Genomic DNA, 27,822 nt, shown 5'->3' with positions numbered 1-27,822 from the left:
GTTTTCTATAAGCAGACTTCACATCTCTATTTTTACAAAAGCTAGATTTCTAGGATGAAGGAAGGTAAGAGATTGAATTTAAACAGATACAGCACAAGAAATTGAGAAAAGGGAAAAGAACTTGCTGGGGTAAGAGAACCTGAAATGAATTGTAATTGTCCTTTTTTGTTAACACTGGTGAGAGCCTTCTTCTTCTCCATGACTGAGATTTCTGTTTTTAGCAGTAGATGCTTGAAGTGAAGAGTAAATCAGTTTCCCAACCTTTTGGCTTTCATTGCTGTGTTGAAAGCTGTGTGCATTTTTAATTAGGATTGCAGAATTTGCATTGTGTATCCTGCATGGTTTATTTTTATCCACATGAAATTTACCTTGTACCTTTTTTGCAAAGATTTTTATGTCTTAAAGCTGCTGATTTTATTCTGCTGCATTTCAAGAATCCTTGGACAGATCTGAAACTTGCAGAAAGAAAAAGCAACTGTTGGGTGAATTTGAATAACTAACCTATGCTCTATGTGTTGGTTTTTTTTGTAGTTGGCAAATGTCACAGAATAGAACATGTCTACATTTGTAGTCTTTTCCATGTCTAATTATTTTCATTATCTTACAAAGATAAGGAAAACTATAACCTTTCTTTCTATGAGAAAATCAGTATTGATTTTTTTACAAACTGCAACAAAGAGGAATGCCACATGAATTGTATTGTAAAGTATTAAATATTTTATTTAAATAATGTTCCATTTCAAAATATTGATAAACTTAAAATATTAGACATGCTGGTCTACAAACATTAATACAAATTTTATGAAATGTTGCTGTCGCTGACTGTTCTAAGCTAGGCTGAGTTGTATCTCATTTGTTAAAATAATCTGTTTTATGATTGTGAGTTATTGAGAGTTACTGTGAAAGAAAAGTGGCACAGAAATTGTTTAAATATCTAAAATAAAAATTTAATCTGGACTTCAGTAGATTCCAGATTGATTGGATACCTTCTGATACTTCAAGAATTGGTCCCAAGATTGGTGTGATGATCTGTTCCACTAGTTCAAAAAGAGCAAAAGTACACAAAAGGTTCTAGAAAAATATTTAGAGAATTCTTTTCCATTTATTCTTGAAGGCTTTCATGGCTGGGATCCGATGGTTGTTGTAGGTTTTTTGGGCTGTTTGGCTGTGTTCTGAAGGTTTTTCTTCCTAATGTTTCGCCAGACTCTGTGGCCAGCATCTTCAGAGGACAGGAGTCAGAACTCTGTCTGTGCTATGGTGTTGTTTGTGGGATAGTTGAGTATTTATAGCTGTGGGATCAGCTTTTTTTCCTTTTCAGGAGATTGGGTGATTATGGTGATCAGCCTGTTTTTTGTTATGGGTGTATTGTTGTGATGAGGGGGAGAGATGATCTGTCACTGTGATTGATGGGTGTTGTTAGCTGGTCTTTTGTGTGCAGTGATCACCAGTCCTTGTGGCTGGGTAGAGTTTGTTGACCTTTGCAGTACGTCCTCAGAGCAGATTGGTGAATGCAAAGCAAAATGTTATATCCGAAAGCGACATTTTTTTAAAAAAAGTGACTTTTTCTTTAGAGATTATATGCAGACTTCTAAAAAATCTGCCCTCAATAAGCTGGAAATTCCTCTCACCGTAAGTCATACTGCTGCAATGGGCAGATACATCATCCTGGACTTGTGAATGGCAGACAACTGAGAGATAGATCCCTTTGCAGCAAGTGTACACAAAGAAACAGCTGTATATTGAATCTGAGACCTGATAAGCTATTTGAATCAAGAAGTTACCAAACACTTTGTACAGTTGATCAAAAAAATATATGGAATGTACCTGAAATTAAAGAGAATGTTGCTTTCAGGCTAAGAGTTAAATATTAGAGTATAGTTTTGGTGGATCAGGTTTTTTTATCTGTTTGTTTTATATAGACACTTCGAAGCAAAATTATGCAACTACTCAATTTGCGAAAATTAGTAAAGAACGTTTGGATTGCAAATAGTTTATGAATATGAACCAAAGCTAGCTCACACTTGACAGCTTTTGAGAAGTGACTGTTTTTTCTAAGATGAGTTTTAAGGCTAATCAAAATGACATGAAATGAGAGGAAAAAAATATTTTCTTCCCAGCCTAGCTAAATTATCAGCTCTAAAAGGCTTTTAAAAATTACAAGGATTCTGCACATTTCCATCATGATGTGAAAAATGATGTTTCTCAAGGATGGGTTGTTTCTGACACAATGTCCAGTTTGATGCTAAAGCACCAAAACAGAAATAGACAAAATGAAACAATAGCACTGGATGTAACAGAATCTATATTATATGCCTTTTTTACAACAAAACAAAGTAGATAGCTCAGTGGTTTAGGTCTATGACAACAGAGCCACGGGTTGGGAGTGTGATTCCTCACTGTGCCTCCTTGACAGGGGCTCAACTCGATGATCTATAGGGTCCATTCCAGCTCTGCTATTCTAAGATTATGATGATTTTGAGAGACTATCTGCAGAGCAGTACATTGCCTCAGAGAAAGGTAATTTTCATTGAGTTTATTAAGTAAATTAATAAATCAAAATGCCAGATGCAGGGGAGGGTTATCAGGAGACAAGTATCTTGTTGTCTCGCGTGCTCCCAGAGGCATTTGGTGGGGCCGCTGTGAGATACAGGAAGCTGGGCTAGATGGGCCCCTGGCCTGATCCAGCAGGGCTCTTCCTATGTTCTTAAGGAACCCTACATTAAATCTGAACATTGGAAAACATGAATATTTAATTTGTGACTCATTTACTCATTTTGCCGAGAAAGCTCTTTTTTTCACAGATGTGAAAGCTTTATTTTACAGGCAGATGTGTCTATTCTATGAAACTAGTCCAAATGATTTTTTCAGCCTATGGGGCAAAGCCATCTGGTATTTACACTGACTCTTCAACTAATACTGTAGTATCCAGCATAGAACAGCTACAGCTAAAAAATGTAGGTCACCTGGCAGACTTTGATGGGTTTTTCTGAAATTTTCCAGAATTGGAAGAACCTTTGAGTAGTCCTTAGTGAACTGGCTGGCCATTGCTGTAAGTATGTTCTAGGGAGAAGGCAGAGGAAGAGCAGGCCTCCAGGGTGGAAAGGTGGATGGTACAGCAGACCTCGGTGAGAGAGCAGAAGGCAGATCTACTTATGGCTCAGTTGGCCAGTCCTCTGCCCTACACTTTCAGGAGTAGGAAGAAGGGCCAGATGGATCTTCCCCTGCTGGAAGGCAGGTCTACCTGAGTCTCAATAGGCAAGGCCTTTGAAGCTCACCAGTACAGAAAGTCAGCTCAAATTGTGCAAGTTATGGATTTGGCTGTGTTGGCCCTTCAGCATTTGCTTCATATACTCCACTGCATTTGTTTATCAGAAGCAGCTTCCATTTTCTGGTTCCTGACCTTATGGTAAATCACTGTTCCTCATTTTTCCCTGTTTAGCTTTCAGATTTAAACTTTTTTAGAACAGGGTAGCTTTTAAGCTTATTCTTTAAGATTCTACTCCATTCCCAGACACTGCTGAAATTACATCTCCAAGTGGGAGTATGGATTCATTTTATTTCTAACATATGTATGTGTGTACATGTCTGTGCATAAACACTGAGGCATCTTGCAGAGCACTGACATTCCATATACTGTCACTTCCAACTGTTGATAGGCCTATTGTAAGATAATTATGTCCTCCTAAAAGATTTTTAAAGAATGTATGCCACTGTGTTAGCATGAATTTCTTTTATAAGTGGAGGACAGGCTCTTGGAGAGTAAAGAGCTGCAGATGATGATGATAATAATAATAATAACAACAACAACAACAACAACATGTGATCCATAGCCTTCCTCACAGGTGCCTAAGATCACTAACCAGCTACAAAACCACAGAGCACAAGTATCACAAATATCTATAACATTTAATTACAATTAGCTGCTGGAATATAGTCAAAGCAATAGAAACAGACAGCAATGGATGATGGAACTGAGTATTCAACAGTATATGTGAAAAGAGATGTCCTTGGCATTATAAGTGTAGGCAATCCCCCATCTCCAAGGAGATTAAGGGGAAGCCGGAGAAGGAGAGATTCCAGAAAATTAGTCAGTCCTTATGAGCTAAGACGAGCCCTAGATCTCTGCCAGGCCCTGCACTAATTTTCCTTCATCAAGTCCATCCCCTTTGTTAAGTAAAAACAAGAAACACAGACAATCCATGAGTTTACATTCAGGCAAATCTGGGCTCTATAGGGTAGCAAATACACATGGCCAATTAGATAGGTTAGTCTGTTCAAGAAACCAATGCATGCAATTCCAAAACATTACTGCTTTATTAAGACATATGGTTCAGAAAAGAATTCAGATTATAGTAAACCATTTCAGTTAGAAACATTTTCATATCAAGGCTGACAGATCACCCCCACCACTCCAGCTATAAAAATAGAACAAGAAATGCATTCTAAACTAGGATAATGCATAAGCGTAGTCATTCTTACGTATCCTGAGAATTCACAGTCCATAGTCCAACAGGGAAGGTAAAATCCAGTTGTAATCCATTAGTCCATGTTGGCAAAAAGACTCCATTTAAAAGATATAATCCATTTTGGGAAAAAGCACATGTCTGTCCTTTCTCAGTCAAACTCCATCTTTTCCTACTTCTACCAACTTCCTTCTTCTTCCCAGGATGCCTCATAAGGAACACCCCCTCCTGGGTCTTGTTGTCCCACCTAACTTTCTCATGGGAGCTTGAGTCGTTATCATGTTTTGTAGCAGAATTATTATGACTACCAGGAATGTAACTCTCTGGCTCTCCTTAGCAACTAGATAACCAGAGAAGAAAGCTTCTCTGAAACAGCATGTAAAATTTTCCCACCACAGACACAGACATTAAATCAAGATGGATGCTATTGGGACATTCTTAGGACTACATAACCCATTTTAATACACATGAAAACACAAATCATCACAATAAGCACTATGGGTAAACATATCTCCATTTTAATCTAAAGAGTTAAGAATTGCCAGTTTCTTCAGATCGTTATGAATGCCTTTGTTGATCAAACAATAGGAGGTTGTTCTTTGTATGGCAACATATACTTAGAATGTTTCTGAGGATGTGAGTGTGTACTGTATATATTACAGAGTAATTTTACTGCCACATGAAAGTATATTAGATAAACACAAAAATGAATTAGCTGGACATATGCATGCAGTATCAAGATTGTGTGCCAAACCACACTCTGCCTTAGGAAGCCTTGAATACTCACTACAGCCTACTTGAAAGATGCAAATTTAGAACATTTGCACAAATGTTTATTTGCATAATTGATTTTTAAGTGAGATACAGAGAGGGGAGACAACTGTATTTTCATAGGAGTGGGGGGAAGGAACAGAATCCCAGTTATCCCAAACTATTTCCCACCCCACACAGCTTGGAGAGTCATGGCAATGGTTGCTCTGGGTTAAAAACATTACTGCTGAATGAGAGGTCAGTAAAAAGGAAAACATCAGCCATCTAGGACTTGATCCTGGATAAGCATGGTGACCTGGCCTGTATTATGGAGACCTGGTTAGAAGATGCTGGGATACTTAGTTTCTGCCAGCTCTGTCCACCGGTGTTCTCTTTGCACCACAGACTAAACCTGTGGGGTGGGGAGGTGAAGTTGCTGACGTCTGTCATGATCCTTTTCTACTCACCAGGTGCCTTATCCCACAGTCTGCTGGGTTTGAGTGTGTCTACCTGAAAATGGGTGCCCAGAAAAGAATAGATTCTGCTGCTCCATAGTGTCCTTTCCTGATCTGGCTGAGTTGGTCTCAGAGATGATACTGTAATACTGGGAGACTTCAACATCCATCCTTGTCAAGTCCACCTTATTAGAAATGGCTCAGGACTTCATGTCCTTCATGACGACTACGGAGCTGTTCCAAATGATATTTGGCCCCACTCATGCTACAGGTCACACTCTGGACCTAGTCTTCTGTATTGGGCAGGATGATGGTCATCTTAGTTTGGAACACTTTGTAGTTCCATTGTCATGGACAGATCACTGCCTGGTAGGGTTAAGACTTACTGGGACTCACACCCTTTGTAGACTTGGGGGGCCAATTAGAATGGTTTACCTGAAGAGACTGATAGATTCAACTGGTTTACTGATGGCTCTTGGGGAGTTTCCTGTTGCCTCAGCAGGTGATGCTGTCAAAGCCTTGGTTGACCTCTCGAATGGGGAAATAGCCAGGACTGTGGACATGGTAGCTCCTAAGAGCCCCCTCCCACAGAGTAGAGCTAAATGAGCCCCTGGTTTCCCAGGGAGTTTGCAGTTATGAAATAAGTGGAACAGAGACTAGAGCTATGATGGCAGAAAACCTGGAGTGATTCTGACTGAACACAAGCTAGAGCTCATTTGAAGACCTATTCTGTGTAGTGGCTGCAGCAAAGAAACAATTCTTCACTGCTGCCATTGTGTACGCACAGAGTTGCCCAGCAGAGTTGTTTATAGTGGTCAGGAGCTTAATACATGCCCTAGCAATAGAACAAGATGCTGGCCTCTCAGCAACCTGCTGTGAGGAATCTCCATGACACTTTGTAGGCAAATTTGCTGAGATCCACTCTGACTTGGATGCAATAGTTGATACAGGTCCCGTGGATGTAACTTTGGCTCCTGCTTCTCCTGTTATAATGGATGCATTTCGGTTGGTGCACCTTGAGGATGTGGGCAGGATTCTTGGAAAGGTGAAAGCCACCACGTGTGCTAGATCCTTATTCTTCCTGACTTATAAAAGTGGACAGAGGGGGAATGGCAGAGTGGATAAGGGGAATGGTGAATGCTTCCTAGCTGTAAGATAGGATCCCAGCATATTTAAAAGACACAGTAATAAGACCATTATTGAAAATACCCTCCTTGATTCCCACTGTATTAGACAACTATTGGCCAATGTCAAGTATTCAATTTCTGGGCAATTACTGGATTATGTGGTGGTTTCTCAGCTCCAAGGATTCCAGGATGAATTGGATTACACAGGCCCATTTCAATCTGGCTTCAAGCTTGGAGACAACTTTGGGCACTTATGCTGGGAACTGGACAGGGGACATGATTCCCTGCTGGACCTCGCAGTGGCTTTTGATATTGTTGATCATGGTATCCTTCTGGGCTATCTCTCTGGGATGAGACTTAGAAACAATATTTTACAGTGACTCCAATCTTTCTGGAGGGGAGAACTTCAAGAGGAAGGGGCTGAGGGGCTAAAGCCACCCCTGGCCATTGATCTGTGGTGGCCCTCTAGGTTCTGTTTTGTCCCCCATGCTATTTATGAAACCATTGGGAGAGGTTGTCCAGAGTTTTGGGGTTGGGTGTCACAAGTACATGGATGACACTCAGTTCTATCTCTTTTCTCTATACAATTCCGAAGAAGCTGTCTTGGTTCTAAACTGGTGCTTAGTGTAAGTAATGAACTAAGGAGGACAAACAAATGGAAGCTTTATCTAGACAAGACAGAGGTGCTCCTGGTCAATTGGAAGGCAGATGAGGGAGTAGGGATGCAACCTGTGCTTGATGGGGTTGCATTCCCTCGGAAAACCCAGATCTGCAGAGCAGGTGTACTCATGGATTCATCCCTGAGCCTAGATGCCCAGAAGTGCATTTGTACAGTTAAAACTGATGCACCAGCTGCACCTGTTCCTTGAGATGCCTGATTTGGCTGCAATGATATATGCCTTAGTTGCATTCTGCTTATATTGCTGTAACCAGCTCTCTGTGGGGTTGCCTTTAAAGACACTTCAGAAACTTCAGCTGGTTCAAAATGAAGCTGCTAGATTGCTGACTCAGCCTAGTTATAGAGAGCACATAACAACTGCACTAGCTACCCGTCTGTTTCTAGGCTTAATTCAAACTGCTAGCGATTACCTATAAAGCCCTGTATGGTTTGGGTCCAGGCTATCTGAGTGACTGTATCACCTTCTCAGACATTAAGATCATCAGAAGAGTCCTTCCTCTCTGTCTCATTGCCATTGCAAGTACGTTTGATGGGGCACAAGAGAGGGCCTTGTTTGAGACTGCTCCCTGGTTGTGAAATGCTCTCCTTTTGAGAGGCTCAGCTAGCCCCCTCTTTTTTATCCTTCTACTGACAGTTGAAGCCCACATCTTCAAGCAGGCTTTTAATAACCATAACTGATTCCCTGAATGTTAGTTTTTAGTTGAGTTTGTTTGTTTTCAAAGTTTTGAATGTTTGAAATCATTCAATGCATTTTAATTACTATTATAGTTTACTTGTTTTTAACGTATAATATATTGTATTTTTATAACGTATTTAACATATAATATATTGTGGTTTTTATTTTCAATTTTTTTAGTATTGCAAGTCTCCTTGAGTCCACTCATTAGGAGGAAGGCAACATATAAATGAGACAAACAAAATGCAATCTGAACTGAACTGTTTTAATTGATGTTGGAAGCCGCCCGGAGCCTTTTGCAGAGTGCATACAAATTGAATTAAACAAACAAACAAACAAACAAACAAATAAATAAATAAATAAATAAATAAATAAATAAATAAATAAATAAATAAATAAATAAATCTGTGAGTCAACACTTGACAAGTCCCACTCAGTCAGTAGGTCTACTTAGAACTACTAATTGAATTCAGTCTTAGCAGTTAAATCTTGCCGTCCTTTGTTCAATCACTTTTACACAGAATCCATGCAATATTATTGCGTTCTATTGTTACTGATTGGTTCAAAATTGGTTCAAAAACCAACTGATTGGTTCCAAATTGGGAAAGGAGTACGGCAAGGCTGTATATTGTCTCCCTGCTTATTTAACTTAGATGCAGAATACGTCATGCAAAAGGTAGAACTGGATGAATCCCAAACCGGAATTAAGGTTGCCGGAAGAAATATCAACAACCTCAGATCTGCAGACGATACCACTCTGATGGCAGAAAGTGAGGAAGAATTAAAGAAACTTTTAATGAGGGTGAAAGAGGAGAGCGCAAAAAATGGTCTGAAGCTCAACATCAAAAAAACTAAGATCATGGCCACTGGTCCCATCACCTCCTGGCAAATAGAAGGGGAAGATATGGAGGCAGTAACAGATTTTACTTTCTTGGGCTAAATGATCACTGCAGATGGTGACAGCAGCCACAAAATTAAAAGACACCTGTTTCTGGGGAGGAAAGCGATGACAAACCTCGACAGCATCTTAAAAAGCAGAGACATCCCCTTGCCGACAAAGGTCAGCATTGTCAAAGCTATGGTTATTCCAGTAGCAATGCATGGAAGTGAGAGCTTGACCATAAAGAAGGCTGACCGCTGAAGAATTGATGCTTTTGAACTGTGGTGTTGGAGGAGACTCTTGAGAGTCCCCTGGACTGCAAAGGGAACAAACCTATACATTTTGAAAGAAATCAACCCTGATTGCTCACTGGAAGGACAGATCCTGAAGCTGAGGCTTCAGTACTTTGGCCATCTCATGAGAAGAGAAGACTCCCTGGAAAAGACCCAGATGTAGGGAAAGTGTGAAGGCAAGAGGAGAAGGGGACAATAGAGAATGAGATGGTAGGACAGTGTCATTGAAGCTACCAACATGAATGCGACCCAACTCCGGGAGGCAGTGGAAGACAGGAGGGCCTGGTGTGCTCTGGTCCATGGAGTCACGAAGAGTTGGACAAGACTTAACGACTAAACAACAAAAATTGTTACTATGAGACCCTCTTTCAAATAGGATTTGTGACTATTTTTTTCCAGTGTAAATTGCAGCTCTTCCTGAGCAGTGAAAGGGCCTTACAATGTGAAATGGCCTGAGTTAATCTGAGCTCGTACGTGGCCTGTTGGAAGGAATTTATCTCTTCATATGAGCTTCCCTGGATTTTAAGATCTTTGAGAGAAGCCTTTCTATGGATCTGACTACCCTCAGAGCTGCAACTGATGGCGATACAAGAAAGGGCTTTTTCAGTGACCACTTCCAGGCTTGGGAATTCCCTACTATAAAAGGCCATATTGGATCACTCTGTGCTGTCCATGCCAGCAGAGAGATACCTTTCTCTTCAGGAAGGTTTTTACTAAGTAACTAGCTATGAAAGAAGAGGTTTTAATTGCTTGCAATTAATCTTTTTAAATGAGTGTTTAGAAGTTAATAAAAATATTTTATTCAATAGTTTTAAGGTGTTCAATTGCTTTTTACTAATATAATTAATTGTAAATTTTAGCTTTTTTAATATTTGCCTTTTAAATATTTTGTAAGCCACTTTGGTCCCTTTATTAGGAAAGTGAGGCATACATAAAACAAATAGATGGATGTCAATGCCTCATAAATTTGATGATTTTTCTATTTAAAATGATGTAGCACAGTTTGGACAATTGTAGAAATTAGGACATAAATCCTGGCACGCATCATTCTTTCAGGGCAAATTAAAAAAATATGGCAACTTCAGTTCTCACTGCAAAATATAGAGAACATTCTCCTCACCAGTCTCAGAGAGATTTTGCACATTGCAAAAAATGTGCAGTATTGGATGAGATGACTGTTACATTCTTGCATGAACTATCTATCATACAGGGAATTTTTTTTCTTTGTGCCCTTTTGACCGACCAACCATCCAGTCATTTTGCACATGATATATACATGTAATTAGAAGAAAGGCGCCAACTTTGTCATGCTGCATTTTGTGCCAAATGTGGGAAACGTAATTTTTAATATTTTAAAATTGTTTATCCTGTTCTTATGCTGGAAGCTGAAATTCTCATGAGCATTGAAGATTTTTGACAGGCTGCCTTGCCAGGCTTCTTCACATCACTGAAATATTAAAATATCATGCTGAGATTAGTATTTCCTCTTGTTGATTAACATCCTTGTAGTTAAAAGGCAGGGCAGCTGATCCGTCCCCAACAGAATAGAGGTGGGGAACATCTGACTCTTCAGATGCAGTTCAACTGCAGTTCTAATCATCCCACATCGGTGGCCATGGTGACTAGAGTTAATGGGTATTATAGTCCAACAGTATAATAAACTAAGTTTATGTAGCAATATGTAGTCGAATATTGTGGGTTAAGACTCTGTTAGTGTGTCTGCCGGCATTATGCACCTATGTCGCTCAGAGGGTCGGGGAGGAGGAGTTGCTATAGTCTATAGGAGTTCTATCTCCTTGACCAGGCTTCCTATCCCTTTGAGAGGAGGTCTTGAGGGCCTTTATTGTGTGTTGGGCTTGCGAGACAGATTAGGGATTCTGTTGGTGTACCATCCACCCTGCTGTGTACCTACAGTCTCCCTGCCTGAGCTGACAGAGGTCGTCTCAGACCTGGTGTTGAAGACTCCCAGGCTGTTGGTGCTGGAGGACCTCAACATTCATGCTGAGGCTGCCTTGACTGGGGTGGCTCAGGACTTCATGGCCACCATGATAACCATGGGGCTGTCTCAATGTGTCATCGGCCCAACACATGAGAAAGGCCATACCTTGGACCTGGTTTTCTCAACGGGACTGGAAGATGGTGGTCTGGATATGGAGGGGCTGATTGTGACCCCATTGTCATGGTCAGACCACTTCCTGATCAAGTTTAGTCTATTAGCTCCTTCTCCCCTCTGCAAGGATGGGGGATCCATTAAGATGATCCGCCCTCAGAGACTAATGGATCTGGATGGTTTCCTGAATGCTCTGGGGGATTGTCTATCTGATATGGTTGGCGCTCCTGTTGAAGGTCAGGTCACCCTATGGAATCGGGAGATGACCCGGGCAGTTGACACGATTGCGCATAAGCGCCCTCTCCCTGCACACAGAGCCCAGACAGCTCCCTGGTATACGTCTGAACTGCGGGTGATGAAGCGAGAGGGGAGACGGCTGGACCGCAGGTGGAGGAAGTCCCGCTGGGAGTCCGATCGAACACGACTTAGAGCCCATTATCGGGCCTATTTCATGGCAATACGGCTAGTGAAACGGCAATATTTCTCCAGCCGTATTGCTTCCTCAGAATTTCATCCAGCAGAGCTGTTTCAGGTGGTCTGGGATCTTCTTCAGCTGGGAAATCCGGTGGAGGTCCCGGACTGCTCATCAGCTCGCTGTGACGAGTTTGCCATTCATTTTGAGGGGAAAATCGCTCAGATTCGCAGTGGATTAGACTCTACCGTTACTGCAGAATCAGAAGATGTGCCCAGTGTGCCGTGCTTAGGTCAAGTATTAATGGATGAGTTTCAATTGTTGAGACCTGAGGAGGTGGACAGGGTGCTTGGATCTGTCCATTCTACCACCACTCTGCTCGACCCTTGCCCATCCTGGCTAATTGGAAGATCTGCCAGGGGGTTCGCACCTGGGTCCAGGAGGCTGTGAATGCCTCTTTGAGAGAGGGAGTGGTCCCTACCACCTTGAAAAAGGCGATAATTCATCCACTCCTTAAAAAATCTAATCTGGACCCAAGGCTGGTGGTTAATTACCGACCAGTAGCGAACCTCCCTTATTTGGGCAAAGTGTTGGAGCGGGTTGTGGCTGGGCAACTCCAGGCGCTGCTGGATGAAACAGATTTTCTGGATCCATTTCAATCAGGTTTCAGGCCTGGTTTTGGTACGGAAACTGCCTTGGTCGCCTTGTACGATGACCTTTGCAGGGAGAGAGACAGGGGGAGTGTGACCCTGTTGATACTCCTGAACCTCTCAGTGGCTTTCAACACCATCGACCATGGTGTTCTTCTGGATAGGCTGGCTGGGTTGGGAGTTGGGGGCACTGTTTTATGGTGGTTCCGGTCCTTCCTGGCTGACCGTGTCGAGAGGGTGGTGCTGGGCAACACTTGCTCTATCCCATGGCGTTTATGTCATGGGGTTCCTCAGGGCTCATTACTGTCCCCCATGCTGTTTAACATCCACATGAAACCGCTGGAAGAGGTCATCAGGAGGTTTGGGCTGAGAAGTCAACAATATGCTGACGATACTCAGCTCTACCTCTCGTTTTCCACCAATCCAGGTGAGGTGGTTTCTGTGCTGAACTCGTGTCTAGACATGATAATGGATTGGATGAGGGTTAATAAATTGAAACTTAATCCAGACAAGGCGGAAGTGCTGTTAGTGGGTGCTTCGCCAGACAGGCTGGAGGGCAATTTCCCTGCCCTGAATGGGGTTACACTCCCCCTAAGGGACAGGGTCCGCAGCCTGGGGGTGCTCCTGGACCCCAGTCTAACACTGAAAGCCCAGGTGGACTCGGTGGCCAGAGACGCCATCCTTCAGCTGCTATGGCCCTACCTGGACGAGCGGAGTCTCATGACAGTTTACACACACACTGGTAACATCTTGCATAGATTACTGCAATGTGCTCTACGTGGGGCTGCCTTTGAAGACCGTCCGGTGACTGCAACTGGTCCAGAATTGAGCTGCGCGGCTGGTGAATGGTGGGGCCGCTAGAGAACACATCAAGCCGATTCTGTATAATTTACATTGGCTACCAATTGCTGCCCGAGCCCAATTCAAAGTGCTTGTTTTGACATATAAAGCCCTAATCGGCTTGGGACCTGGACACCTGAAGGACCACCTCCTTCCATATGAACCTACCCAGCAGTTAGGATCTAACCAGGGGGCCCTTTTGAAAGAGCCGTCCCTTAAGGAGATAAGAGGGAGGGCTTGTAGAGAAAGCGCCTTTTTGGCAGCTGCCCCCAGGCTATGGAATGCCCTCCTGACTGAGATTCATCTGGCACCGACACTGATGACATTTCAGCGCCAGATCAAAACCTTCCTGTTCCAAAAGGCTTTTAATTGAAATAATATCAGCTGTGGGTCTCATGGCAATTTTTAGAGTATATATTTTTAATTGCATTTTAATTATTTTGCTCTTTTATTTTGCCTTTTTATTGTATTTTAAATGTTGTAAGCCGCCCAGAGACCTTTGGGTAGAGTGGGCGGCATATAAGTTAAATAAATAAATAAATAAATAAATAAATAAATAAATAAATAAATAAATAAATAAATAAATAAATGTCAGCAGTGACTTGTCACAAGTTGAGAAGTTAATGCACGTTTCCTTCTTAACTTGTCACAAGTTGCTGATGAGATTTACACCAATTGTATTACACTGTCAGATGTAATTAATAAAACATTGTCCAAAGAAATTAAAATCCATAAGATAAAGTTCTTAGTCATAGGGTTGAAACTGTAGTCTTAAATGGTTACTTTGATCTTCTTGCCACTGCTGTTTTTTTAATATAATGGTCTTTGGAGACCTAATTACTACATGAATTATAAAGGATTAAAATAAGGTTTACTTTAAAGTTTTAGCATGTATTGAATTATATATGATAATTTCACACACACAATTTCTTTAGTTTAATTTTCCCAGGGGTCCCCCTCCCTGGATTTATTTTAAAATACAAATGAAGTTGAGAGGCATAATTTGATAGCAGGATCAGCTTTGGAAAAAAAAGTATTGTTTTTATTTTGCAAGTGCTGTAATATTTGTTGATCATTTTTTGTTCCATTAGGCCATAGCTAGATTTTGGGGGACCCTATCTCCCCAGGTCTGCATCCAGCACATTGCAAGTGGGAGCTGAAGTCCCCAAAAATAATGCTGCAGAGCTGGAAGGGACCCTATGGATAATCAAGTACAGCCCCTGTTGGGGAGGCACAGCGGCGAATTGAACTCTCAACCCCTGGTACCACAACCAGATATCTAAACCAGCAGTGCTCTAAGCTCTGCCCAAGATGTCATTTTATGTACAGACAATCAGCATTAACTTTGAGATTTCTTAATTTATAGATATGATAGGATGAATTATTACAGGATTCTGATGGTGGAAAGGATGTATTCTTGAAGAACTGAATGAAGCCTCCCATTTAGAATGTATAAACTGAAAGACCTTGGTCACATTCAAATCTATTTACTACATTTAAGATCTGGACGTGGCATCATAAAAAATTAAGTCCACATTCCTCTTGTTTAATTCAATTTTTTCCATCATCTATCATTTTTAAAATGAATATAAATAATCACAGTGTGGTCAATGGGAAATAAGGGTCTGTACTATTTGAAGGAAAGAACCCCAAAACTGTTACACAAATCAGAAATCAAATAGACTATATTGATCCCAGCTGGTTTTAGTTTTTACAAATTGAGCATTTCATTGGTATTTCCCAAGCAAAGGATTAGGCATGCAAGCCATTATCCAGTTTTGAATTACTATTATTTTATTCTAAAATGGAAGCAAAGAACTTTACTTCTCATATCTATAACATTCTGGTAGACTCAATTTACAGTGATACAATACACCATTAAAGAAGAGCTGTGAGTCAGATTTACAGATTCAAATTAATGATAAAGTTTGGCATTGAATGTGGCAAGTTTGCTCCATTGAAATCAGATTTGGCTAGCTTTAAAAAGGCCTAAAGTTACTCAATATACTGTGTTTGATCCCTCTTAGATTGAATTGCAATACTAAAATTTCCTCTCCATGTTTTGGAGGAATTGTGGTCAACTTGATTCCTGTTGTCATGTGTTTTCAAGTCAGAACCAAAGTATAGCGGCCCTAGCAGAACTTTCAAAGTAAGTGAGATATTTAAGGAGAGGTTCTACCAGTTCCACTCCCCCAGTTTCTAGAGCTGATCAGGAATTCAAACCCAGGCCTCCTGAGTCCTAGCTCATTACACTATCCATTACACTACACTGGGTATCTTGGTCAACTTGGTACTGACTAGAGACGGGGATGTTTGTATTCGTATATGAATACAAATATCCCCCCACAGGTGGAAATAATGGGACTGTCCACTCACCATTCTGCTGCAGAAACGCGCTTGATGGAGCCTTCGTATCACACCATTGTCCTCAATGGATTAGCCACTCCAGCAGGAAGCGGGATGACAAGCGTCTCTGCCAGGTTGCAAAGTAGCTAATCCATTGTGGACAACGGTGCGATAGGAAGGCTATCCTTCATTATTTCCACCTGTAGGGGGATATTCATATACAAATATGAATACCCCCATCTCTAGTACTGACCTATATTTATGGTGGGATTGCCCTATATTTCTGAGTCTTGGAAACTTATTTTAACTGAATTGGAAGTTATTACCCATCAATAATATTGATGTCCCCAGTAATTGGTATTATTTCATTATTTACTGATGAAAATCAGCATTTAGATCATTGAAATATTCTGTTTCTACTTTGTCTAGCTGCTAGAATATTAATTGAAACAAATCTGAAAACAGATAATAATCTTACAGTATCTGGATGGGTGAAAAAAGTTTGGCATTTGGCTCTTATGGAAAAAGTACAATCACATGTTTGTGTTAATCACTCTGTATACATCAGAAATAATTTTCTAGATGTGTTGTCTCACTTTATGGTATATGTATGTAAGAGCTCTCCTCCTTCATCTTCCATACATGCTAATTTGTAGAATGATATGTTTGGAATATGGGATTACTTCCATATGAGTTTTTGTTTTTTGTTCCTTTCTATGTGTTTGTTTCATTGTGGAAATTTATGATTTCTTTTTCTTTTAATAATATATTTTTAAAAGAGTCTGATGTTATAAAGTTTGCAATTATTTTGTCATTTTATGATTCTACATGTTGCAGAAGGAGTAAACTACTAATTTCTAATTGCTATACTGATGTCTAATGTTCAAGATCCTAGGTTTGTTTGTAGACATATCCTGAGAAAGATGAATGTGTCAAATATTGAATTATTCCATTTTTTTTAAAAAAAATAAGGTTCCGTAATAAGTATATAGTTTTGTATTGCAATTTATTCATATCTATATATTACATATAAATGGTCTAACTTATAGGTAAGTGGATATTTATTTATTTATTTATTTATTTATTTATTTATTTATTTATTTATTTATTTATTTATTTATTTATTGTATTTATACCCCGCCTATCTAGTCATTTTGACCAACCTTGGTTACTTCGTTACATTGGATTTTTAAAATGTTTTCCATTAAAATTACTAATTTATTATCCAAAATCCACAATGATTTCAAACTTACAGTAACCACCAATACTGATAATACTCTCTTTTAAAATCTGATAATCAATGTGTACTTAGATAACACTGTTCCACTATTTTGCCAGAATACTTGTCCATGTTATTAACATTTATTTATTTATTTAAATTTGCATAGGTCTACTATGGAGGGACTATAGCTCAGTGGTGCAGAACATGTGCTCTCAATGCAGAAGGCACCATTCCCTGGTCAGACCCCACCGTTTCCCCTTAGAACAGAGATGGGAAATGTGCAGCTTTCCAGAGGTTCTTCGGCTACAGCTCCAGTCATCCCTCATCACTAACGATACTAGCTAAGGCTAATGAACATTGCAGTCAATGAACCTTTGGAGCATCACAAATTTCCCAGACAGCAACCATAGCAGAAAACCCATCTGCAGCCCTGGAGAGCTAGTGATGTATGAAATAACCATATGCCTTTTCAGTCCTGCTACAAAAAGTTGAAAATCCCATAAAAGCAGATTTTGGGGCAGCATGGAAGTTTGGCAGGTGGCACTAGAAATTCCCACCCTTGTTGCAATAGCATATCTCCCATCATTCTCATTGTTGGCTATACTGGCTAAGGATAAAAGAGCTTGAGTTCAAGCCAAATTTGAATGACCGCAGATTCCTCCTAACAAAGTTTTAAAAGATCAGGTAGGACCTCTGCATGAGGCCCTGGAGAGCTGCCCTGCCCTGCTCTGGAATGCTGGAAAATTCTCCAGAAATAGGATATCAGGGTGCATACAAGGCTGTGGTAGTAGGAAGTCCCTTTTCAGTAGCAGACAACTGTTAGTGTAATGTTAGATCTAGGCTTAAGTCTCCAGGCAGAATCAACAGGCATCAAGAATACTGTACAACCTTGCAAACAACGAGTATCTAACTCAGCACTTCAAAAACTTTCTTTTCTGGACTATAGCTTCTGGAATCTCACTAATGGTCATGTTGGCTAAGGAATTCTAGAATTTATAGTCCAAAATGTAACAAAATGTAATAGAAAAACCATTGGAAGTCTCAATAGCACTTCACTTTTAAATATTGTATAGATTTGTGCTGCAGTTACTTATTTTTAAGTACATAAATCAGTTCTGAGAAAAACTGGAAGGGTAGCAAACAAACTCTGGAAGGAATAAGTTGAAAATGATTTATTTGGATGTTACATAAAAATAAGAATCAACAAACAATTACCATTTGTGGGTAAAGAGCTCTAGGAACATTTCTAGGTTTCCTCCTATTCTTCTCCCTTCTGTCACTTTTACTATTGAGTTGACATGATTGCTGGATTGTCACAGGACTTAATCCCAGTTCTTTTAGATTTTTGCCTCTGCATTCTCCCTGTGTGTGATCTCACTTATTCACGGTCAGTGTTACCACATTTACATAAAGTTTATTTATTTCGTGAATACTCAAGTCAAATTTTTACATGTTGAGATATCAAGTCGATTCATCATACATATAATCCTGATACTAAATCACAGTAATTTATGCTTGTTGCTGCTGCTGCTGTTGAAAAAAAATCATCTGTAATAGAATTTGACTGAATAATTACTTTGTGTAACACAATTTGTGACCTTGGGATTTAGGTCTGTGAACAATTAATATCAAAGTCTTTGTAGCACAGAAATGAAAAGAAAAAACTACTGCCATTTCTTTCCTTTTGGAATGAGTGTGACTAATGTTGTTTAAATGAGAATTTGTATTTCATGGTGAGAAGTAGCATATATTGCAATATAGGTAAATGGAAGAAAGCTTCTGTGTAGATATCTGGAAACAGTTTTCCCCCCAGTAATCCTGGCACATGAAAAGATTAAATTTACAGAATGCAATAACTCATGGCTTTTAATATCCGAGTCAACATTAAAGGATTCTGAAATAAAATGAAAGTGTCCTTGTTTCTCTTTTGAATGGGCCCTTCATTGTAGCACTTTCTACAAAATTAGCAGCTCTTCCCCCTCTAAATCCTCTACACAGAAGGAATTAGGAGGACATTGTGGGACCAGAATCTTAAGAGGCTGAAAATCTTTTAGACTCATTGTAATCTGTTACAGACTTCATAACAGATACACGGCTTAAGATTTATTGTAGAAATTAATTTACAAGTGAAATGTCAGATGGATATGTTTCTGATGAATTTTCAAACAAAATGAATTTCAAAACAATTTCCATTTGTCAGAGGAGGGACAGAGGCAGAGACATAATGTATGAATAGGCAGGAAACCTGTAGTGTCACTTTCCTTATTTATTTTTTCCCAACCTAACCTTCTTGAAACTATACAGAAATGCAAATTGTTTTGAATGAAATACAATGTATCTTAATTTACTGTAATAAATTCTACATTTCTAAATCTCTCTCTCTCTCTCTGTCTCTCTGTAGACTTTTAAGGGCTCAATCCCTGGAATGGTACTACAATAATGTGAAAAGTCGCTTCAAGCGTTTTGGAAGCGCTAAAGTCTTAAAGAACCTGTACAGAAAACATCAACTGGAGACTGGAGCTTATTCAGACATGCTAGGTAAAGAGAAAATAACAGTTACCAAAAGTCCTGTACAAAACAAGATTGAGCTGCAATTCTGAAGAAACTAGTGCCAGAGGTTGCCTCACAAGCCTTGTTGGTTTCTTGTTGACAGAGCAGAAGTGTAAAGAGAGCTGTTTGTTGTCTTGTTTGTACCTGTGTAGCTCTAAAAAAAATCCAACAGAAATTAAAACTTTGAAACAAAACCATCACCCTCTTCACCCGCTGAAATACTTCATCCATTCACAGCAGTAGGAGGCTACTTCATTTAAAGCAGACTCAGTTTTGGTCTAATTCTTCCCAACCCCACATTGTGGGTATGGTTGAAGATTGGTAAAGCTGTAGATCACATCCATAGTTACTGGGAGCAGTCGGGTGTGGGTTGGAGATCAGAGCTCCACCGTAGGGATGGGTCTGTATTGACAACTATAAAAGGGAATTTTCACTCTGTCCTGTTCTCTCCAAGGGCTATTTGAGGCTTTATTGTAGCATATTCTTTTAATAAAGCAGAGATGCAAGAAATGCTGTTCTTATTTGCCATCTATATGTGCATGGAGAGAGAGAAATGGGCCCAAATGGCAATGGTTGAAATCCTGTTGCTTAATCCATGTGGAAGGCAATTGACATAACATTCAGTCAATTCCATCTGGCAGCTAATAAATTCCCACTGGAATTCATCTGCCAAGCCTTTGCAGTGGGCATATTGGGGATGTGGTGCAGTGTTACATGGGAGAACCATCATGAACCCCATCTGCACCGCTTTTTTATTTTTAAAAAACATTTTATGCACAGTTTTGGATGTGCAATTTTTATTAATGGTTTTAAAAAGATTTGTAAATCAGCATATGTGCACAGAGAAACAAAGATGAAAAAACAGAAGACACAATGGCAATTGAGGGGGAATGGGAAGGTGGACAACAGGGGGTGGGGGTGGGGTAGGAAAATGACTGGAAGTTAAAAAAAGGGTGGTCCTGTACCTCCAGAAACTGCTGTGTTCATGTAAAATTTGAAGTGAAAGACAACTGTCTTAGGCACCACTTTGAACTGGAGTAGGCTTGATATGGCCTAATATGCCAAAATTCACTGTGGCTTCAGTATAGTTTTTTCCAAGTGTATAGTTTCAGCCAAAGTGACCTTTCATAACAATAGCAACCTGTGGCTAACTCAGTTGTCCAGTTTTTATAGTTTAATTAACAGCTTAATGGAACCGGACACAGGTTTCTCTAATCATACCAGAGCAGGTTGTTGTGAGTTTTTTGGGCTCTTTGGCCATGTTCTGAAGGTTGTTCTTCCTAACTTTTCACCAGTCTCTCTGGCTGGCATCTTCAGAGGACAAGAGTAGCACTCTGTGCTCTGGTGCAGTTTGTTCGGGAGTTGAGTATTTATAGCTGTGGGATCAGCTTTTTGTCCTTTTCAGGAGATGGGTGATTATGGTGATCAATGTTTTTTTGTTGTGGGTGTATTGTTGTGATAAGGAGGAGAGATTATCTGTCACTGTGATTGATGGGTGTGGTTAGCTGGTCTTTTGTGTGTAGTGATCACTGGTCCTTGTGGCTGGGTAGAATTCGTTGACCTTTTGCAGGCTGTATTTTTCAGTGCTGAGAGCCAAGCTTTGTTGAGTTTTAAACTTTCTTCTTTTTTGTTGAAGTTCTGCTGGTGTTTGTGGATTTCAGTGGCTTCCCTATGCAGTCTAACATAATGATTGCTGGTGTTGTCCAGTATTTCAGTATTTTGAAATAGAATTTCATGTCCAGCTTGTTTTAGGGCATGTTCAGCTACTGCAGATTTTTCTGGTTGTTTTAGTCTGCAGTGTCTCTCATGTTCTTTGATTTTGGTGTGGATGCTTCATTTTGTGGTTCTAATACCTGGCCACAACTGCAAGGTATCCGGTATACTCCTGCAGTGGTGAGGGGGGTCCCTTCTGTCCTTTGCTGACCATAACATTTGTTGTATTTTTGTGGTGGGCTTGAATACTGTTTGTAGTTTGTGTTTTTTCAAAAGTTTCCCCATGCGATCCGTTCCCCCATTTGATGTATGGCAGAAATATTTTATTTGTTGGTGGCTGTTTTTCTTCTTCAGTTTGGTGTTGTTTTCTTGGTTTGATGGCTCTTGTGATTTCATTTTTGAAGTAGCCATTTGCCTGTATGGCCCAATTCAGATGTTTGAGTTCAGTGCTGGGAAACAGCTTCACAGTTCCGATTTGCACGGTCTACCAGTGTTTTGATTATGCCTCTTTTTTGCTGTGGGTGGTGGTTGGGGTTTTTGTGTAGGTACTGGTCTTTATGGGTGGGTTTTCTGTAGACCTTGTGTCCCAGTCGGAGGTCAGTTTTGCGTAAGACCATGACATCTAAGAACAGCAGTTGGGCCTCTATTTCTTTTTCCATGGTGAATTGTATATTTGGGTGGATGCTGTTGAGATGGTTTAGAAATTCTTCCAATTTTTCTTCACAATGGTTCCAAATTGCAAAGGTGTCATCCCCATATCGGAACCAGACTGTGGGTGCGAAGGGTGCCAAAGCCAGGGCCAGTTTTTCGAAATGCTCCATGTAGAAGTTTGCTATAACCAGGCTGAGGGGGCTCCCCATGGCCACTCCATCTGTCTGTTCAGTAGGTCCTGGCCGTGAAAGCCTTTGTGAATACATACCAGAGCAAATAGAAAAGCATTTTTTTATTCATTTGAGTTACCTCAATTTCAATTTTACTTTCTGTCTGAAATTCCTTTGTTTTAAAATAAGTTTTCAAGTCAATAGTAGATGTGTTTTGGGAAATGGGAATGTTATCTCCTTGAATTCTAAATGTTGTTGGATGATTTGTGTATATTTATTCATTTGTAGAGAAAACCTGTGCACTCTGCATTTGTGGCATTCTTATGTTTGTGTCATTTAGAGTAGTGGTCCCCACCCATGGACCTCCAGATGTTATTGGACTTCAACTCCCAGAAACCCTGGCCAGCAAAGGCAGTGGTGAAGGCTTCTGGGAGTTGTAGTCCAAGAACATCTGGAGGCCCAAGGTTGGGGACTACTGATTTAGAGGGCAAGCGAGGGCTGTTGGAAGTTAAAGATGTACGAGGAGGCAAATAAGCTCCTGATATTGTGACTGATGTTAGATCAGAGCTGAGAAAAGTTAGCTTTTTGAATTATAACTCCCAGATTCCTTCAGTGAGAGTGTTCACTGCTGATCCTATGTTTTTGAGAATTATACTCCAAAAAACATAAACTCCCCATCTCTATGTTAAATTTTGTAATCATATTGTCTCAGCAGTTTGTTGTAGGATCTAAATGCTGTCCAAAATCCTGTTGCTTTGCTAGAGATGGGAAGGCCTCTTTTTTTTGGTTGGTTTTTCCTAGAAAAATTGAAAAATAGATATGGAGTGTAGAATATGTTCTTTTACAATGATAAATAATATGTCTGTGACATGGTATTCAAAATATATAACATGAAGACCTTAATGAAAGACTTCTGAGACTTTATGTATTTAAGTTCTCTCAGCTGAAGACAAGCAAATCCTGGAATACAGTTTAAGTGGTCTGTACTTTTCCATGCAATTCTCAAATCAGAGAAATATGCATTTCTCTAGAGGGCACTGCAAGGGAAAAGGTTCAGTTTACTTTGCTTGTGAGCTTCATCTTGTAAGCACCCTCCTACAGTGGGTGATTATTGGTGTACAGTAGATGTTAGTTTCTGTTAATTGACAGATAAGAGGTTAAATTTGTCTGACAAATTGGTTTATCTTTATAACCTTTATCTAAATTATTCCTATTAATGTTCTTCCCCATCACAGGTCCCTGTCATGTGTTTAAAAGAATAGGCTATGTTAACTTGGTCTAACCTCCTTTCTGTTGTGCAGGAGTTATGGTTAAGGGCTACAGTCTGCAGAGGGGAAGAAATATTGGGTGAGACATTGGAAGAACGAACCAGTTCCTGGTGGTTCAGCACACTTGTAGTGGTTCTCAGTCTCAGTCTCGGAACCCCCATGTTTGAACATCAGTTCTGAAAACCCCATCATTGGCCATGCTTCTTTGTGGCTTTTAAGAACTGAAATTACAACATTTGGAGGGCCAAAGTTTGAGAACCAATGTCTTAGCATACTTTCCTTTTTCTGGCAAGCATGACAGGAGCATTGCTAGTCATATTGTTGCTATGTCTGTGGCAGAAAACTCTCCTTTAAACTGTATTGTTAAGACCCCATTTTCTCTCTCAGAATTTCTCTCTTTCATGGTCACTGCAAGCTCCTGCTTTTACAATCTTCCCTGCATAACTATAAGATATAGTACTTGTTCCATTTGATACTGAAGCAAGATTAATTTTTTAATCTATGAAATGATGCCCTTTATAATCCATGATCTATTTCATTTCCAGAATGTCACGTTCAACACAAATCCTCTCCACGAACATTCTGTATGCAATCTCAATTTATTGTTAACTCTAGGTTCTCTCTTTTACTCAGCAGACATTATCTGAATCCAGAGATTAACCCAGTATATGAAAATATTTTCACTTTGGAAGGAATTTTTTTAAAAAAACCTATAGATTATATGCAGTATTTCTAACTGAATGTATTTATGTTAAGGATATTTAGCAGCCATCCGTTTTGAAAATGATGCACTTAGAAATTACTGCCGTATTCATCAATGATGCTTTTGTCCTGATGCTAAATATATGCTGTTACACAGTATTAATAATACTAATGGTGGTCTTATTTTGAGCAGAAGTAGGAAGTTTATGCGAGGGGACTATAGAAAATGAAGGAAGCATATGTGGCAGTGACTCTACTTTCTACAGGCAGACGGAAGGTAATTCTGTGTGAAATGTTGTTTTTACCATAACTAACTGCTTAAATGGAATAAAAGTAGATTTAATAACTGGAGGATAGCTGTGTCTCCTCCATTTGATATCATGCCAAGTGATTTTAAAAGCTGCTTATATTACAGGCTAGAGCAGAGAAAAGCTACTGTTTTGTTTTGTTTTTTAGCTCTCAGAATCCTCTGTGACTGGTAGCTGTGCCACCTGGGGAAGTTTAGAAACAGTGGTCCAAAACTGTAGCTTTCCCCAGCTCTGTTTTAGGCCTGTTAATAGCCCCTTCTGTTTGCCTATGACAGGTGGGAGTTTTTATTGGTTAGGATGGGCAGTATTTGTGAAACTGCTGTTATTTCAATAGCCTTTTGACCACATTGTTTGGAATGCAGGCTCTTGCTGGTCAGTGAACATGGCTGTATTTTGCCCCTTTCTTCTAATGTAGTTCAGCTGTCCATTTACTTGATTGTGTTTTCTCTGATCAGGGAAACTACTAGTTAGCTGAATGATAGTCCACCTTATATGTGGCAGGCATTCCTACTTCTAATGAAAATGATTTCCATTTACATAATAATTTATTTATGGATGATTGAATGGATATGTAGACCTTCTTTTTCTCTTTGGAAGGACACAGCCAAAGCAGCTCATAATAAAAGAGAAGCTAAATAATATAATCAGGGGAAAAATTCTTTTCCCTACAACACTAAAGCTCAAAGTAACTTTGGAACCCCTCTGTTTAACTTTGTACAATTGCTGCATAATGAGGAGTCATGTGGGGCTGTTTGCTGGATAGCGTTACCCTCTTTCCACCTATGATCCAATGCCATGTAATAGGCATGGAATTCCTGGATTTTTTTCAGTAAAACTGCCAGAATTCAGCAGAAATTATCTCAGCTAGAGATAAGTAGTAGTTGGGCCAAAAAAGTCCACGTTCTTAGAGACATTTCAGGATCTTCACCTGTTCATTACTAAAGTTCTCTGCAGTGATGGTCATCTGGAGAAGGACATGGGTGGAGTTTTCTAAGCTCCATGGGAATTGCAAAGCACATGGGATGGCTTTTTGAGAGTTTGAGTTTGATACTTTTTGAGAGTTTGAGACTTTTTGAGAGCCTAATGAACAGACTAATGATTTGTTTAGAAAGCTTGCTTGGAAAGCTCCATCCGCCTCTTTCTCCAAGCTTAACGAGCCATCACTGCAGAGAGAACTTTAACAGGGAATAGGTGAAGGATCCTGAAACTCCTCTGAGAACCTGGATTTTTTTGGCCACAACTACGTACTTGAATCCTGGCTGGGGCAATTCCTGCTGAATTCTAGTAGATATAGTGGGGAGGGGGGGGGAATCTGAAAATCCCATGTCTACCATCTGAGTTGCATAAATTTAAAGGCAAGCTTTTTTTCTTTTAGAAAGCAGAAGAATGGTTCTCATCAACTTTAATTGTTCCTTTCATAAATGTTATACTGACTTGGCTGCATTTTTTGCCTAGGACATAGCATGATGGACATCCTTGCTGTGGCTTTGCGTGTTGCAGAAGAAGCAATAGAAGAAGCTATATGTAAGGCAGAAATGTATAGCAGCAACAGCTTGGTAAACATACTTTAGTTACATTCATATTTTTGCAGAGTTTTTTTTCTCCCATAAAAATAGTTTCTGCTTAATTAACTGTACAGAACACTCAGATCTTCATCACCATAGGATTATTCCCATTATTTAAAAGCACTGTAATGTATATATCCTCATTATTTCACTACAAATTATTTCAGTAGCATACCTTTTAGACTGCAAAAAACAGAGAGACAAAGAGATATGTTCTGAACTGGCAAACATTACCTATCCTCCAGTTTCAGCTAGTATAGCCTGAGGATGTGGACAAGGCACTTGCATGCTACAAAGCCACTACTTCGCTAGATCCCTTTGTGACTCTTTAAATCTGGAAAGGAAATGACAGTAGAATAGGCTACTCACATCACTAATGCTTTCCAACAGGAAATGATTATAAAGCCCATTCCAGAGAAACTCAGTTTAGGAATAGCTGATCTTAACAACTATAGGCCTGTTGCCAAAATTCCACTCCTGGGTAATTTGATTGAGAGGATGATGGCTGATCAGCTGCAGGTGTTCTTGGAGGAAAAGGATAGTATTAGATCTATTCGAATCAGGGTTCAGGCCACACCATGGGATTGGAACCAACCTTTCCCTTCTGAAATAAGCTTCCTACAGAGGCTTCCGGGGCACCATTGCTCCCAGTTTTTAAGAAGCTAATTAAGACTGAATTATATGAACTGCCTTCCACTAGTGTAATTTTGGCCTGAAATGCGCAAATGGGTTTAATTTGTGTATTTTTATTTAAAAGTAGTTTAAGCTAGTGACAGGGTTTAATTGTATTATATTGTATTTATTATATATTGTGGACTATGTTTTAATGGGATATTGTAAACTGCCCAGAGTGGTGCAACATTAACGGGGTGGTATAGAAATGGAAATAAATAAATAAATACATTAAGTGATGGCAGAGACAGATGGATCTGGAAAATCTTAGACATGCCTGAATCAAAGAGATACCATGAGCATTTCACACCATTGTAAAATTTACATTTGTAACTCCCAGAAACTTCCAGCGACAATCCTGGTTGAGGTGATTTCTGTGAGCTGTAGTGTGAAAAATAACTTTTCTAAGCTCTGTTTTAGGCATACGTCTTGCTACTGACACTTCTCTACTACTTGCTGGAGTGTGTGTGACATTTGGAAAAGTTAAGTAGCATCCAATCAGATCAGAAAAATCTACCGTTCTCTGTCCTCCAACCTCACTACAGTATGAAGGCAGTAGCCATCTGCACTAGTTGCATCCCTGGAGGCTATTAAAAGCAGGTTCTCCTAGTGCATAGCATTAATGAAAAAGTCATCAGTCCTTGGTACTTCTCAGCTGAAGATACTGCTAGTGCTAATAGACTGGCTTTGCCAATACTTGTCAAGTTTCTTTATTGGATAATTTTAATTCCTTTTACAGATAGCAGAGAATCAGGTACAAACAACTGTACAGAGAAAGCATGAGAAAATGGCTTAAGTCTCAGTAGCCTACCCCTTTTCATGGTGACTAGCGCTTTATATGTTAAAAATCACTCGTGAAGCATTTTAATTGGAAAAGGGTATCTTTACTTTACTTACGTTGCTTTCTATAGTTGCGAGCAAACACGGTGTTCGTTGCTTTCTATAGTTGCGAGCAAACACGGTGTTCGAATACATCTGCGTAAGCCTGGACAGAGAGCAATCAGGAGTTTGCACACGCTAAAATGGGCTGAGTGAGTTCAAACTCAGCTAGCCATGCTACAACACTCCATCTTACAAGTCTGCCCACATAAGAACACCCTTGTACTCTCAGATATTACTGTGAAAAGATCAAGTGGGCTTTGTAGTCCTTAGACTTAACTTGCACCACTGGCTGGACTCCTTAAGTATGCTAGGCCAAGGCAGCACTCTCAGATGACCCTAAGACAAGTGTACTGTTCAGAAAACCAATTGAGTTTTATAATCTTTAATTTATTAAAGAATAAGCATGTTACTAGGTATTAAATCCAAACTAAGCCAAGG

The 27,822-nt window shown here is 39.8% G+C and overlaps 1 protein-coding gene across 8 annotated transcripts in view; it reads left to right on the top strand.

Moving 5' to 3' along the window:
* MYRIP (myosin VIIA and Rab interacting protein) overlaps positions 1-27,822 on the top strand; it is a 444,899-nt gene that overhangs the window by 295,765 nt on the left and 121,312 nt on the right. For 7 of the 8 annotated variants that reach the window (XM_073003547.2, XM_078377395.1, XM_073003545.2 and 4 more), the window contains 3 exons: positions 19,305-19,441; positions 24,151-24,234; positions 25,721-25,821. In XM_073003547.2, coding sequence (XP_072859648.2) covers positions 19,305-19,441; positions 24,151-24,234; positions 25,721-25,821 — 322 coding nt within the window. Of the gene's footprint in view, positions 1-43; positions 130-19,304; positions 19,442-24,150; positions 24,235-25,720; positions 25,822-27,822 lie in introns of those variants that run through there. The other variant, XM_073003548.2, reaches the window with a different exon arrangement.

Source organism: Pogona vitticeps, chromosome 6, assembly GCF_051106095.1.
Source record: "Pogona vitticeps strain Pit_001003342236 chromosome 6, PviZW2.1, whole genome shotgun sequence".
NCBI classification, from domain to species: Eukaryota; Metazoa; Chordata; class Lepidosauria; order Squamata; family Agamidae; genus Pogona; species Pogona vitticeps.
The sequence above is the reverse complement of the archived record's forward strand: the minus strand, read 5'-3'. Positions and strand labels throughout refer to the sequence as shown.